This window comes from Pygoscelis adeliae, unplaced genomic scaffold, assembly GCF_000699105.1.
Source record: "Pygoscelis adeliae isolate BGI_AS28 unplaced genomic scaffold, ASM69910v1 Scaffold92, whole genome shotgun sequence".
Classification (NCBI taxonomy): Eukaryota; Metazoa; Chordata; class Aves; order Sphenisciformes; family Spheniscidae; genus Pygoscelis; species Pygoscelis adeliae.
Window position 1 is genome coordinate 1,443,640 of NW_008824306.1, and position 16,095 is coordinate 1,459,734.

Genomic DNA, 16,095 nt, shown 5'->3' on the forward strand with positions numbered 1-16,095 from the left:
TCTCCCAAGGGACTCTCTCAACCAGCGTTCTGAACAGGCCAAAGTCCGCCCTCCGGAAGTCCATGGTTGCAGTTTTGCTGGCCCCCTTCCTCACTTCACCAAGAACCAAGAATTCTATCATTTCATGGTCGCTAAGCCCAAGACAGCCTCCGACCACCACATCTCCCACCAGTCCTTCTCTGTTTGTAAACAGGAGGTCGAGCAAGGCACCTCCCCTGGTAGGCTCACTTACCAGCTGTGTCAGGAAGTTGTCTTCCACACACTCCAGGAACCTCCTAGACTGCTTCCTCTCTGCCGTGTTGTATTTCCAGCAGACGTCCAGGAAGTTGAAGTCCCCCACGAGAACAAGGGCTAGCGATTGTGAGACTTCTGCCAGCCACTTGTAGAATGCTTCATCCACCTCTTCATCCTGGTTGGGTGGTCTATAACAGACTCCCAGCAGGAAATCTGCCGTGTTGGCCTTCCCCCTCATCCTTACCCATCAACAGTTGACCATATCATCATCACAATCGTTGAGCTCTAGACTATCGAAACAGTCCCTAACATACAGAGCCACTCCACCACCTGTCCCTTCTGAAGAGTTTATAGCCATCCATTGCAGCACTCCAATTGTGAGAGTCACCCCACCATGTTTCTGTGATGGCGACTAAGTCATAGCTATAGCTTATGGGTACAGGTATAAATTATAAATTTAGTCTGTACATGCTTAACATTTTAATTTAAAGAAATGTACATAAATTTTGCATAAAGGTCTTTCAGTAGCTAATTAATTTAAGAATTCTTTAAAGTTTATCAAGTACCTCATTTATTGTGTACAAATTTCAAGGAGCTTTTATTCCATTACACAACTTTGAGTAGTTTTTCAAATGTGCCAGTTTTGTCTGTAAAAGGTTCTATTATATGTGTTTAGTATGTGGCAGCAATTGAAACGTTTGCTGTACTAGGTGACTTTTAGTTAATTACATATTGAAGTTTTATCCATCATCATGTGCCTTCCTACGCTGTTCTTTGCAGACAATGATCCTGCGATACAGTAGAAAGTAGTTGTGCTCACTAAGCAGGATTATCTTTTTCTGCAAAGGAAAGAAATCTAAATTATCAATATTAACAAATTCATGAAAACAATTATCTTTAAGTAAAGTCCAATAGCAGTCTTTATATTAAATGTTTTCAATGTTTAAATTGAGCTTGCTGTACTTTAATATCCGGTGTTTCTGAATTTGCATTAATTTTTGTTAACACATTCAGAAGTCATCTAGTATAATTATGAACCTTTAAAAATGTTCAAATTGCCATATTTTTATCTCCTACAAGGTGTATATTATTGCTAAAAATATAATATAATGCAAGGCAAGTATTTGATGTGAAGCAAATGTAAAGCCCTGAATTACATAAGAATGTAATATTAAAGCATGGAGATTATAACAGATACAGGCAGGGGCATGAAGTTGATAGATGGAGCTGAAGGAAGCACGGAAGATCGTCCTACTCTGTTAAAGAGTGCTTGCGCACAAAGCCAAGACCACACACACTCCTAGAACAGATGTTTTTTGTAACAGCCAGAGTTAAGGCATGATTGCACATGGATGCTCTTGTCTTATTTGGGACAACTGCAAACAGTTTTGAGATGCTAGAATGAGAATTAAGCTAAATCCCTAAACCTATATAGGAATATTCACATGTAAGTTTACACCCAATTAAATAAATCAAATAAAGAATTGATTTAATTAAAGTGGTTTAACTTACATATGGTCCAGATCTCTAAAGATAAAATGTTGCTTCAGTAGTACAGACTAATGCAGAGGAACTGTTGCAAGTTTGAGCTTAGTGGTTGACAAAATACGATGAAAACCAGAAAATGCAGATACAGTTTAGTATTTAACTAAAAATAGTATTTGTGTAAGTGGGCTTGAAACACTGGAAAAACAGGAGGGAATGTGAGCAGAGCATTGCTAGTTTAGGGAATTCCGTTCCATCATTATAATGCTGAATTCCCAACTATAGTTTGAAACTGATTTGAGGAAATGGAACTTAAACTGTTTATAAAGTTATCTTTTACAACATGGTACACTTTAGAAGTGCTAGCTTGGGAAAAAATTCAGGATTTTGTAGAGGCCATGAAAATCCCATTTCTGTCTTGGATTCCGCTTCAGAAATACATCTTGTAGGGATGGTTTTTTATCACTTTTTTCAGTTTAAGTTCTGCTTAAACATTTTAATTGAAGACTAAGATGTTGCAGAGTCAGATTTCTCTGCCAAAACAAATTCTAGATGGTCAATCTCAAGCCTTGCAAGATTGATGGGTTTTGCAAGTTAAGAACTATGAGCACTGAAATGAAAATTAACAAGATGTTAACTATAATATAGATTGACCTAACTGCGGCGGTGGCTGATATCTCTAGTATTGTAGAGGATATTGTAAGAATTAGGCTTGATTTATCAATCTGAGAAACCCATCCATTTGGCTATAGAGGCAGGATCTATCTCTGGTCCTTGATGAGTTCGTATGGGAGTAGAAGTAGCATGTTCACATATAAATTGTATTCAGTTTTTAGACAGAAGCAAGCTAGCTATAATATACTCATTATTAAGAGTTGAATGCAAATGTGAAATGGATGTGATACGGCGCTCTTAAAGATATCCTGGAGAACAGAATGTCATACCATAAAAAAGCCTGGTACTACTGAATACTGCTTTGCAAATGTTTACACTTTGTCCAACTTTTGTCTCATAATACTATGTTACACTTCTACAGTTATAGAGGCTTCATGTCTTTGCCCTAGCTTAGAGTTCTTACACAGTCAGTTGTTCCACTTACCGAAGATATTTAAATACATTTAATCAATTACATGTTGTACCATTCTTTGCTTCAAGAAACAGAGTAAAACTAATGAAGTAGTATTCGAGCCGTTTGTTGGTTTAGATTGTAATTTTTATCAGGTATTTTGAACTCAGTGTGGTTGTGCTGGGTCCATGCTCTAGGGGAAGGGGAGAATATGGAATTGATTATGCTAGTAAACAACAAAAAACAGTATTGCATTCTTTCAGTCAGTGCAGATCCACAGTCTGTCTGTATTAGAATGATATACCACAGGATCTGAATACCTTTTCATTTTACTAGGTTAATTATTATAGAACAGTTTGCTCAGAAAGGTAGCTTCCTAATTCTGTGTCTAGGCACATAAATAAAGATGGATTAATTCTGACACCTTGCAGGTGTCAAGAAGATGGGGGAGAGGGAAGCAGCATCATTCTCACTGAGGTATCTACAGTAGAAAATCAGGTTTACTCATGCAGATTTTAAAGGTTAGGTATGTGTGTATGCATTTACAGTCTGCTGAGGTTTATCTTAGACTCCTTTAAGGGAAAAGTTCCTGTATAGAAAGTGAGGCACAAATATCTTTAATTTCCTTTAATTTCTGGAAAGCTTCAAAAATACTTATAAGGAATGAGTGGGGGGCATCGGAGATGATGGAGGCCTGATATTTTGTTGCTGTAATCTCCTCTAGGCCTTACTTCAAACTCATGATGTAGTGGCACATGAAGTTTACAGTGATGAAGCGCTGAGAGTTACACCTCCTCCCACCTCTCCATACTTAAACGGAGATTCTCCAGAAAGCGCCAACGGTGACATGGATATGGAGAATGTAACACGAGTTCGACTGGTGCAGTTCCAGAAGAACACAGATGAACCAATGGTACGGAGGGAACCTTGGTATTTTTCTTGACTCTGCACTGGTAAAGACCAGTATTATAATGACTTTAATGAGTTTCTGCACTTTGAAGTAGGGTTGCCAGTATAATTGGAATAGTTCAGCAGCCATTGTAGATACTTATACTCCTGTGTATATCCTTAACTTAAAATGCTATGTGTGCATTCATACTACTGCTGTATCACTAGAGCTGTTTTTGTTTAAAAACAACCTTGTAGTAGTTATAGCAGACTAGGCTTTAAACCAAACTGGACTCTTTGCACTTCAATACAAAATTACATTTTTAACAAACCAGAATGTTATATGCTTATATATTAAATTATTGCATGTTCACTTATAAATAGCATCTGTTTTCATTGCTCACTCATGTGACTGGCAAAGTTTTTATTTTAACCTTAAAATTTATACCCTGCCTTCAAGCTTTTAGGAAAAGTGACTGTTTGTAACCACTCAAGAATCGCACAGCTTAATGTTTTATTTTAAGAGTGTAAACATTTCTTTTTGTAGGGAATCACTTTAAAAATGAATGAGCTGAACCATTGCATTGTGGCAAGAATTATGCACGGAGGAATGATTCACCGGCAAGGTAATCATGTGTTATAAATAGTTTTGTCTTCAAACACAATTATTTAGATCATTTTGTACAAACCATGTAACGGTACATGCTCCTCATTTTGTTTGCTACCAATCCATAGTAGTGTACCTCTGTATCTGGATGGAGTCCTGTTAACTGCCTTTGTTACCTTCCAGCTGCAGATGTCTTCGAGCGTTTTGAGATGAGGGCCCACTATGTTTCATTTAGGCCTAAATTAGGATAATGGGAGTATAGCTCAGGAAGAGATTGAAATGCCAGTAATTTCTGGAGCTGTACTTATTTAATCCTCTGTTTAAAAAGAAAAAAAAAAATCCTTAGACTAGTTACAGTACTTTTCCTTGCAAAAATGGAAGAGCTTTGTTGAACAAAAAATTTAAATGTCTCTGTATATTTTTACACAATTCTTGAGGATCTTTGTACTTTTGATGTTGAGGCTTATAAAAACAATTTGTGAAATAAAAATATTTCTTGTGCCTAGAACTTGAATCTTTATTTTCAGTTTTCACTACTATAGCAAACCCTGCAGACATGCATCTTTTCTCAACTTCAGTCTACTCCTTTCTTCCATTTTGTGTGTCCAGATCAGCTGTGAAAAAATAGCTGGGCTTTGTCCTATTTTAAACAGATAAACTTCCCTGCTAGGTTGTTAGCTGCAAGTTTGGATTGCACCCTTAGAAGGGTTACTTTAGTTTTTCCAGTTTGCCATCTTTTTCTTTTGATGAACACAAAAATTTTCATCATTTTTCAGACCAAAGTTCCTTCTAGCCTACTATACTATTTCAAAGGAAGCTAGGAACAGGTAATTAGGAAGACAAAACATGAAACAGGGAAAAGGTACAGCGACCCTTTCCCTGATCTATTCACTTTGTCCCCTTGACATGATCCAGCCTGTCAAGAAGCAGGAAAGATAAAACTTTTCATACAAGCAAAGATGCAATTTATTTAGACTTCTATATTCCTATAGAGGATGCTCTGAATTGAAATTTATTTGGCTTCTAAAAGTCACTTTTAAAAGGAGATTGCTCTTAAGATTCACAAGAAGAAGGTTTTCATCCAAATGTACTTAGGTAGTGGTGATCCTCTGCAGAGCATTGTTTCACGTGACTTATGTTCCATAATAGGGGTAATAAAACTTTTAAAACCTGTTAAAACTGGGTAAAAAAATCCAACTATGCCCATTAGAACTCTGTTCTTTTCCTTTTAATTATACAGGGTCTTTTATTTCTAAAAATTTGGGAAATTTAACCCATTCTATATGTGCTTCATCTAACTAAAGTAGGTCTTCTGGACATAGGTTTAGTTTGAAAATGAACTATACTTCAGTGTTTCTGTAGTATTGCCATCTTATTTTTTTTTTTTAATGTTTCTAATTTTTTTAGTTCTCTAGATGCCTCTTAGCTTCACTGCTTCATTCAAAATACCTATATTTAGAATATTTTTACTGAATAGAACAATGCAAATGTAAGTTGACAGTCATCTCGAGCACAGCATGTCTTTGAATCCTATTGACAGGGTCTGTGGCTTTTGTTTGTTTCAGGGTTTTTTATGTTGTTGTTTCTGCTGTCTCCTCTTGCTATATGGAAAACTGCCAGGCAATAACAGCAATGACTAGATAATAGATCTACTGGGAGGGTTACAGGAACTATATAATTTCAGGTCTAGCAATATTGAGTACAAACTGTGCAATTCCCAATCACAAAATAGTAGCTGCTGTGCAGTCTGTCTCCTATCTCTATGCCAGCTGTATCTAGTCCTGCTGATTATAGTTGTCCATATTCAAAAGGTGGGGAAGTTGAAGTAAGGAGATAGGCTTCTAAAGATGCTATCTACTTGCACCTTCCAGAGGATTGAGCTCAATGAAAATGAAACACCAGTTTCAGTCATTAAAAATTGTCTTTTTGTTGACTTGTCTGCTTTTTTAGGATAAGTAAATGGATTGTATCTTAGATCTCAGTCTTGTAATTATGACTTGGCTTTCACCTTTGTGTCTGTGCCCTAACTTAGCTCAGTTGTCCATTCACTTTTTACCTGTGGATTCTGTTTAGACTACTCATACTGTTAATATTATTTTCAGGGGATCTGCATATAGCCTGAGTTCTCAGCAGCTCTCAGTATCTTAACCCATAGGGTTTTTGCTGCTGACTGGTTTTGGGGCATACGTGCTTAAATGTGAATTCATTCTTAAAATGCATATAAGAAGAGGTCCTAATATGGCATTTTAAAAGATTTCCAAAGAAGAGAGAGGACTTATCGGCTGCCCATTTAACCTCACTAGAAAAGCAGCAGTTGTACATTGTCTATGCTACGTTCTTGAAGTGAATTAAGGTAAAACTCACGCTGATTTTTAAAACACTGATACCCCTGATAATGTTTATTCAATTCTAACAAAATGTATGTGATTGCTTGGTGAAAATGTGGTTATACGTTCACAGCCTTTCAATTTCCAAGCTACAGAATTTTCTTTTGGCTACAAAACATGTTTCCAAATAGGGATTCCAAGAATTTGTTCTGTCTTCTTCCTAATAGGGTAGGATTTCTCATACTTCTGTGCAGAGCAAGAGCACACACTTCCTAAAACTGTCTTCACTCTGACTTGCAAAGACAAAGGAAGAAATCATTTACTCCAGAAATACATCCATTCTTTGTTATTACAGATGTGTTATACATCAGTAAGTCATTAATAGCTTAAGTTCTAAATAAACACTGCACTGCCAATAGAAAAGGAAACAAAAGCAACCAAAATCAGATGGTTAAGCATAGGTATCATGGGAGCTACAAATGGTGCGGAAGACTCATTATTCAAAGACGTCAAGAATACTCTTCCGTCAAGAATATTTATAAAAAGTTTCTGCAAATAATGAAAGCCTTTTCCCTCAGATTGAAAATGTCGTCCTGTGATTTATCAGTGCATCCACCTCCCAAAATAGAATGACCATCTACTGCTAAATGTCCATGCTTTATTCCCAACTTTTATGTATACTGCTCCATTCCAGGCATGAACAGAACAATATTCACTTCTGTCAGAGTAACAGAAATGGGAAATGCTTCAGAAGAGGGGATTTTATTTAAGTGCGCTATTGAAATGATTTGATACCGAAATATTACTGAGTCTGATTCTCATTCTAATATTTAATTCCATCAGATTTATATTTTGAATAATGCCAAAGAATCTTTATACTATTCCAGGGCATATGCTCTTTCTGATTCAATATTATTGTTTAATAACAATTACACTCACTTCAAACACAATTTAATTTTGGCGTGATACAGTCAACACAGAGCCTCATTTTTTTTAGAATATTTTTTTAAGAATTGGGTATTGAATGCATTCTTGAGAAAGTCTGCCAAAACTGAACTTTCAAAGTGTTTCACTAGAGATTTGGTCTTTAATATTCTAGATGTAAACTAGATTAATTTGAAATTCAGATGCAGGACTGTTGCATTCACATTCAGTAAACTATTAATTGTGATAATTTTTCCACTGAAGAGTGAAGAAGAATTGTGATGAGTCCTTTTTTATAATTTCACTATCAGCAGATCAGCTCCTGTAGAATTGTTTGGATCATTTAATGTGGCTGAAGGACTGTTGAGAGTACTGAAAGTTTTTGTAAACTTTGGGCTCTCTCCTGTAGCACTGCCAAGTGAGCTTCTGTTTCGCAGAAGAGAGCCCAAAGGGAATCATAGCAACAGAGTTTTTCAGGATTCTTCTCCTTGGTTCAGGCTGTGCTTGTGTTTAGCAGGCACACAGTTTGATTTTTGATACATTTGTTCAGCTGAAAGTTTTGCTTGCATGGTATTCTTTGGAAAAACTGACTATTTTGGTTCAGGAAAAGAATTTTAAGGATTTCTCAGGGTTCTAGTTGATTGGCTTTTTTCAGGTAATTTTCCATAGATATGTTTTAGTTTAGGAAATGTTTGCCAGTTGCTAGTTTTCCAAGTAAGATTAATTATATTAGGTACAGTAATTGTATTAGGTACGGTATTTAGAAAAGGATACTTGCACAAATTATTTAAATCATACAGCAGAAAGAAATATATGTGAAGTAAATGGTCTTGTCATATTTCATTACATATGAAAAACATCTTCTGGCTAATAATAAATGATGGAAGTTTTTTGGGGAAACTGCTAGAGAATTAGGTGGTCTTGAGCTACTCAAGTCAGAAATTATCATCCAAAAAGAGCCTCCTAGGTTGCTTCGAATCCTGAAGATAATTCATTCACTGCTTCCTCCCTGTTGAGCTTTTGTAGTGTCTTAGAGCCATGTTGTAGCATGCCATTCCCATCCCAGCTTCAGCAGGTCAGTTTATGACTTGCCTAAGTAGATACTCGTTTCATCATCCGACATTGTAGGTAGTCACACCAATCATTTACATTCAAGCTGAAGTCAAGTGTACATACAGAAAATGCATACTGCAACTATGGCAAATCAAAACAGAGAAATGAAAAAATACAGCAGTCTGACAGATAAAATTATGACTATGTCCAGAAGCCAAACTGCATTAAGTAGTCACCTGATAAAATACTGCTTGAATGTCTCTGTTGAACGTTTCCAACTGACTAGTTGCAGGTGACTTTCTTTTCAAGGTGTGGGTTTTTGCAGTGTCTTTTTAAGGGACTGATGTTTTCCCCATATACTTTATAGGGTGCCTGGGCATCTCATGCTGGTGTATTGACTGCACTCTGAAAGACAGATTCGTAATCTTTGGTACCTAAAACGTAGTTACCAAAGTCCTTTTCTGAATCTAGCCAAAAAACGTATTTTAACATTGTTTCATATTTATGCCTTCATATGAATGTTAGTACTGTCTTACAATTATCTCAATGTGTAAAAACATGTTTGAGGTGATTGTGTGTTTTGTTAACTCCACAGGTACGCTACACGTAGGGGATGAAATCCGAGAAATAAACGGAATCAGTGTGGCAAATCAAACTGTAGAACAACTACAAAAAATGCTTGTAAGTGCTTGAAATCTTTCTCATGTTCTTTATGGAAGTGCCTGTCTTATTTTGACAAAATTTTTAAGTAATTGCATTGTGACTTCCCTTTTTTTCTTCTTTTCTTGATAGCCTACATGTGCATGTAACACAAAGTCTTCCTGTGTTCAGCTGTTAAAGCCTTCTACAGGCTCTCCCCTGTTTTTTAATGGTTGCTTTTTTGCATGTTGTACCCAGGAATAGTAGAAGGCACCTCCAGGCGTCATTTTATTTATTCCATATAGTCGCATGGAAACGATCATTGACACTCAACCAATCCTGATGGACACATGTCTGACCAGCTCTTAAAAAAAAACTTGAGTAATGGAGTTTCCCCAAACTCTCCGGGCAGTTGACTTTAGTTTATAACTCTTCTATGTTTTAGAAAGTTTTTTCTAATGTCTGAGTTTCCTGTGTTGAAATGCAGGAGTTTCTTCTCTTGTCTCTAGTAGACATATCAGAAAAAATACTGCTTTCCTCCTAGTACTTATCACAAGTTGGTCTATAAAGATCATGCCCTTTAAATCTTCAGTCTACACTAAGTGTAGTCACTGAGTATACTATGAGAGAAAAGAAACTTTTCTTGCCTATTGGTATAATTGCTACACAAATACAAAGGCAGTAAATCATAGAACCATTCAGGTTGGAAGTAACGTCAGCTGGTCTCCAGTCCAATCTCCTGCACAAAGCAGGGTCAACATTGAATTCAGCCCAGGCTGCTCAGGGCTTTGTCTGGTTAAGCCTTGAAAGTATTCAAGGACAGAGATTTGACAGGGCAGGTGCCTCTTTGGGCAACCTGTTCCATAATTATCATCACAGGGAAAAATGTGTTCCGTATATGTAGCTGGAAGATCCCTTCTTTCAATTTATAACTATTGTGGCTCATGGTTATTGATGTTACAAAGAAAAAAATATTTTGAACTCAGACAGTCTGTCTTTTTGCAGGAAATCTCCATCTTGGGCCTTGCTAGCAGAGTCAGTTTGATATTCCATAACACTTGCAAATTTTTCTGCATGCAACCCTAATCTTGGGATCTTGGATGATATCACTAATCTTTTTGTTGTGTCCAGAACTATACAGACAAGCTTAAGTGAGTCCAGGCAAATAGCATTTTTTTGGCTCACAATAAGCCGGCCAAAGAGAGAAAGGAGAAAAACTGCAAGATCATTTGAAGTAATCTGCTTACCTGTCTGCCCAGATTGAGTCCTGCAATTGTCAGCCTTGTGGTGGCACTTATATTCGAACTGTCATTTAAGAAAATAGGGCTGAGGAAATATGTTGCCACAATCTGCTGCTATTCTGCAGAATTCTGAATTCCTCACCTTAAAATACAGCTGTAGGTTCTAGGCATTCAAAAGCTGGTCAGGCGAACAAACTAATAATGTATGTTTATCTTTTAGATTAATGAGAGATAATCTAAATGTTTGTTTCTGAGTGAAATGACAAATGAACCATAGCATTTTAGCTTTTCTGAATATTTACTTTAGGAAAACGTACTGCTGCTCTCAAACTATGATGCTTTCCTTTCAAGCACTACTGATTTGGAGATTTATCTTCAGTGTCTTAGTCTTTAAAGAAGTGCTTCTCTTTTTGCAGAGGGAAATGCGTGGAAGTATCACCTTTAAGATTGTGCCAAGTTATCGCACGCAATCTTCATCCTGTGAGGTAATTAATTTAATGAACCATGCCATTTCTTCCTCAGTCCTGTAACTAACTGCCTGCTGATGGCTGAATGTTACTGCTTTCTGGGAAATTGTTTCTGCCTGTCCTGTTAGATCACGCACACCAATTTTACAACAAAGATAACGGAACACGAGTAGGTCCCACCTACCTACTCAGCCCTGCCTTCATATTCATCTCATCAGCACCTTAACTAACTCTTTACAGCCTATTATTAAAAAAAAAAAAAAAAAAAAAAAAAAGAGGAAAGGGGATCCTCAACTCATGCATTTAGGAAGCCCCTTTAAAAAAATTACAGTTTAAACTCATTCTCCAGGAACTCTATTATGAAGTTCCTCAGCTGAGGAACAATCCTCCTTTTTTTAGGCATTAAACATTATTTGTACTGCTTTGGGCTGTTAAGGGTTAACTGAAGAATCTGTTTCTGTATAACCCTGTTGAGGTAAATTTGTGATGGTTGTCTGCAACAGTTACACATGGCTTAATAGTATGTTTCCATGAAAAAATGGTATTTGTCATTACAGAAGAAAAACAGATTTGGAGTTAGTTCTTGTTGAAGTAGAAACTTGGTATTATGGGTTTTGCACAGTAACGTTTAATTCCCTTCTGCTCACAAAGTTATGTTCCAGATTGGACTGAAGGGAATTAAATTCTAGAAAATGGCTACTTGAGAGATACTGTTCCAATTTAAGCATACAGATGGCATACGCACTATGTAGATGATGCCAGTCTTTTCTGTGCCACATGCTTAACTGCGCAAACAGTTCCCAAATTAGAATTATTCCAAGAGTGAAATCACAATCCCTGTTGAAGTCAAGCACCTTATCTTAATTAGAGCTGTGATTTCACCCTAATTGTTTTTGTGTCTCAGCAGATGCTAGAACACACATTAACTGCTATTTTGATTGTTGGAATAATCTGTTTGAAAGAAAAAAATTACTGCTTTTTGGTTGCCTTCTGTACTTTTAATAGAAGTCAACAAGAACTAAAAGGTTTTAGAGGTAGAAGGTTTGACAAATTTTTACCTATGAGGATGATTTGCTTAAAAAGTATAAATATGAAAGCGGAAGTTTTTCATGAAATGCAAAGGCTTTAAAAAAAAAACCTCAAATAGAAATTCTAGAGTGTGCTGACAAACTTATGTAGACTTCTGTGCTGTAAATAGCAGTAATAATAAAAGATATCTCATATCCAAATATTAAAATACAGAAATTGGTGAAACTATATACCTGCTGGGAAGATTATTATTTAGAGAAAATAATTCAGCAAGCAGCTTTAAATTAATACCATTAGGTGTCATTTTAGTAGTAGCAGATCATCTCTTTTCCTTAGCTTTGTGTCCTTAGGTTCTTCATGACTATTTATTTCATGGAAGAGAGGAAAATGGACTCTTACCTTCCTTTGGAAAAAACAACAAAACTAGAAATGTGTGATCAAAGACAGAGGGAAAAAATTAAGCATGTCTAATTATCACACTTTATGGCATTTAGCATTCATTTAATCAGAGGTGGCTGAGTCTCTTCCACCTGCTCAGCCACACTATGACTTTGGCTAGATTTTCAACTGTTACAAAAAGCCAACATTTTTAAATCATCCTATTAAAGCATTACTAGTCCTTTGGTACAGAGAGAAATTTTTTTTCACAGAATTTTTCAGGACTGTGATTCAGACAATGAATCAAATTCTTAACCATTGATAGAGGCTAAAAATTAATGTTGAATGACATTACTAAGACACAAAAAGTTTGCTTCTAATGCTCTCTAGCAGAATAAATTCAGAGATATTGGGACTTAACTAGTACAATCTTACTAGTTAAGGTATTTTTTGGCAATATTTCAGTATAAATTTATGTTTGGTTCCCCCCCTCCCTTCAGTCATGGACTGGTGCTCACGCAGTATAGTTTTACCAGAAAAGGAATATAAAACAGAATCGATAATTGGGGTTTTTTTGAGGCTCCTGCCATGATCACATCATTGGATTGCAAAACACTTTGTTAATCTTGAATAAGAACAACTATTAGTAGAATCAGAGGTGATCTGCCTTTTATATACAATCTGTCTATATGCCTTTATACACAAAGGTTAGGGGGGCACAGGATGTTATTTTTCTAAATAACTGAGATTTGCGTTTCACTTGCCATATTTTTCTTCTTTTGTAGGCATTTAAGAGAAGTGTTGTACTGGTGTTTTCTAAATATTAAGCTACTTTTGCATATTTAGGGAAGTCTTGTCCCTATAGTATGTAACGGTTCTTTGGTGTCACTAGGCACTTTCCAAAATATCAACTGAATAATTTCAAGTTTCTTAGGGATTTGTGGCTTTTCCTGCACCCATGCCTTCCATTCATTTACCAGGCCTTCTATTTCATGGAGTAGACTTGAAAACATAATACTTATGAATTCCCTTGTATAAAAATTTGATCAGCTGATCTACTGTGAGATGACCTGTTTAGTCATTGGTGTGGCAAATGGCCTGAGTTACTCAGATATCTGGATAACATAGTGGCCAGGATGTTGTGTTTTTCTGCTTCAGATATCCAGGAAATTACAGACTTACATAAACATGCACTTATGTAATTATTGCAACACATTCTTTTTATGGCTGATGACTCCATATGCTGTTTATACATTTCAGCTTCATCCAACTGAGTAAGCATTTTGCTCTAGCTACATTTGCATTCATACTTTGTACTGACAAAACATCCCAAGTAACTTTTTATAGTGTCAGATATGTGAGAATGGTAAGGGAATAATTTTTTTTTTTTTTTTAACAAAAGAACTTTACTTATAAACATCCTTTATGTTTCAGATTGTCTTCGTGAAACACTTAAGTTGTTTCATTAAGAAGAAAAGCCTTTATATATACATATATATTTTAGAAATCTGGTGGTAATCACCATGGATTTTTTCCTTTAGTCTTGCAATGTTTCCATTAGTGCTCAGACTTTAAGACTTTTTATAGTCTTAAACCTTTTTTACATTTTTATTAAAAATACTGCCAGAAAGGTTCCTTGAGCAAGACTGAAACTGAAATGTATTTTCAGGTTTTTGGAAAGTCCCTCTCATTTTTTTTTGTGGATCTGGCAACAGTGTCATTAATCTAGCTGTCCTTGTCAGTATCTAATTTGATCAGGCCACATCTAGTAGACATAATTGACTTCTGCTATAGGATTGCATCTCAAATGCATTTATTTATCATTCATAATCCACACCTAAGAACAAGGAATCAACAGGAAACTAGTTTTGCCATCGTTTGGAAATAATTGTGATTATTTCCTCTACGGCTTCAGCTGTGGTGCTTGAACTGAAGAGCAAGGATCCAAAAGACTGCCATTTTGTGATTTGGCTTGGGGCTACACAAGAATGGGAAGTCTAGATAGTCAAGTTATACTGAAATACGATGACAACATTTCTACACTACTCAGAATCATTGGATCCTCCAAGTGTTTTTCTGATCTTATCCCCAGGAGAACTAGGGCTTTTTCTGATTTACTGGAGAAACAAACTCACAACCAAAGCTGAAGTTTTCCAGTCCAGTTCTAAGCAGTCCTAGCATTCTACAAGGATTTCTCTACTCATTGATTTGTCTCATTAGACTGTGCATAATACAATTTTTCTCTTAACTTTTGAGTCTGATATTTTTGGAAAGAAAGACCAGGTCACTAGGAAATTAAGAATCTAAATGCCTTTGAAATTGTGGCAGAACTGCCTAATTATTTAAAAATTGTACCTTTGCCTCTTGACTAGCTTGATAGATTAATTTCTTACAGTTAGTACTGAAATCACCAATAGCACTGAAAATGTGTATTTTCCTCAATATGTTATGATGAACATTTGCTTTGAGTAATATGCTGTCTTTTGTTGAGAATTGTTGGAGGAATGCAAATCAAAACATTCTCAAACCAAGAAAATTTTCTTCAAAGGGAGAAGCCTTCAAGAGAGTCCGGAAACAGTGGTATTCTCCAGATTACTCTAAACTTGTTTTTCTCCAAATGACTTGGGTGCTTGCATCACTTTCCAAAGCTTTCCCTTGCTAAACCATCACTGACTAGCAGATCATAACAAAATAGGTTTAAAAAAAAAAAGAAAGAAAGAAAAAGGGAAAAAAAAGGTAAAATTAATTTTTCACCTCTTCTTGAAAGGGAGAAATTTGCAGAGACAGAATTGCAGAGCAAGCAGAAAATCTCTGTAATAAAAGAAGGAAGTCACTGCTTTTTTGGTAAAAAGTATCTCCTAGCTGCTATTTGATAAAGGTGATGCTGATAATCCCGTACACAAAAAAAAAAGGAATAACGATTCCTTTAGGCTTTTCTTTTTTCTATTTGTTTTTCAGTAATGAATAGCTTATTTGGTCTCACTTGAACATTCTAAACTTGTTATGCTGGAGTGATTTTGTAAATAGAATTAGAGCTGATTTCCCCCAGTCCGTTACATGTTGCAAATAGTTCTGGGATCCAAATGAGCATTTTGTTCTTATGCATGTAGCAGAAGCATACAGACCTACATACTTTGAACCACAATGACTTTACAGCCATAATATTGCCAGATCTGTCCTCAACTGGTTTAAGATCAAAGCAAGCATCTAGATAGCTACACATGGAACTTTCTGTGAAATCGTATCTAATGAGTCCACAAAAAAGTGCCGAAGTTCTACATGAGTTTGTTGCACATCAAGCGTACAGGCAGCAAGAGTGATAAAGTATTGCCTGTCATTTTAACTTTTCTTGATGCTTTTAAATAGCTATGAGCGCTATCGCATAATCAGTATAAGTTTGAGAACATTATTAGAGGACGTTTACCTGATTAATGTTGCTGCGTGAACAGTTTAGCTCCAATTCTGGTTTTTAATTTATTCACAGAGGGCACTTGTATTGATAAAATGTGACAGGGATAACTTTGTTTTCTTTGAAAACTTTTAGCCCTTTTTTTCTGCTATCCTTGATGTTATGCAAAATTACCAGATGTTCCTAAATTGACCTTTGACATGGAATATTATATTTCAAAATTCCTTTGGGGGTAAAGGGAATTTTTTTTTTGTCACAATGTATGATTGAATTATTTCCTGAAGAGGTGGCTGAATTATCTGATCTTACGGAATTAAGTACTATATCACAATCACTACAATCAAAATG

General features: G+C 36.0%; 1 protein-coding gene across 2 annotated transcripts in view; it reads left to right on the forward strand.

The window, feature by feature from the left end:
* CASK (calcium/calmodulin-dependent serine protein kinase (MAGUK family)) overlaps nucleotides 1-16,095 on the forward strand; it is a 139,992-nt gene that overhangs the window by 98,112 nt on the left and 25,785 nt on the right. For both annotated transcript variants that reach the window (XM_009318891.1, XM_009318892.1), the window contains exons 12-15: nucleotides 3,510-3,698; nucleotides 4,221-4,299; nucleotides 9,180-9,265; nucleotides 10,881-10,949. In XM_009318891.1, the coding sequence (XP_009317166.1) occupies nucleotides 3,510-3,698; nucleotides 4,221-4,299; nucleotides 9,180-9,265; nucleotides 10,881-10,949 (423 nt within the window). The remainder of the gene's footprint in view (nucleotides 1-3,509; nucleotides 3,699-4,220; nucleotides 4,300-9,179; nucleotides 9,266-10,880; nucleotides 10,950-16,095) is intronic.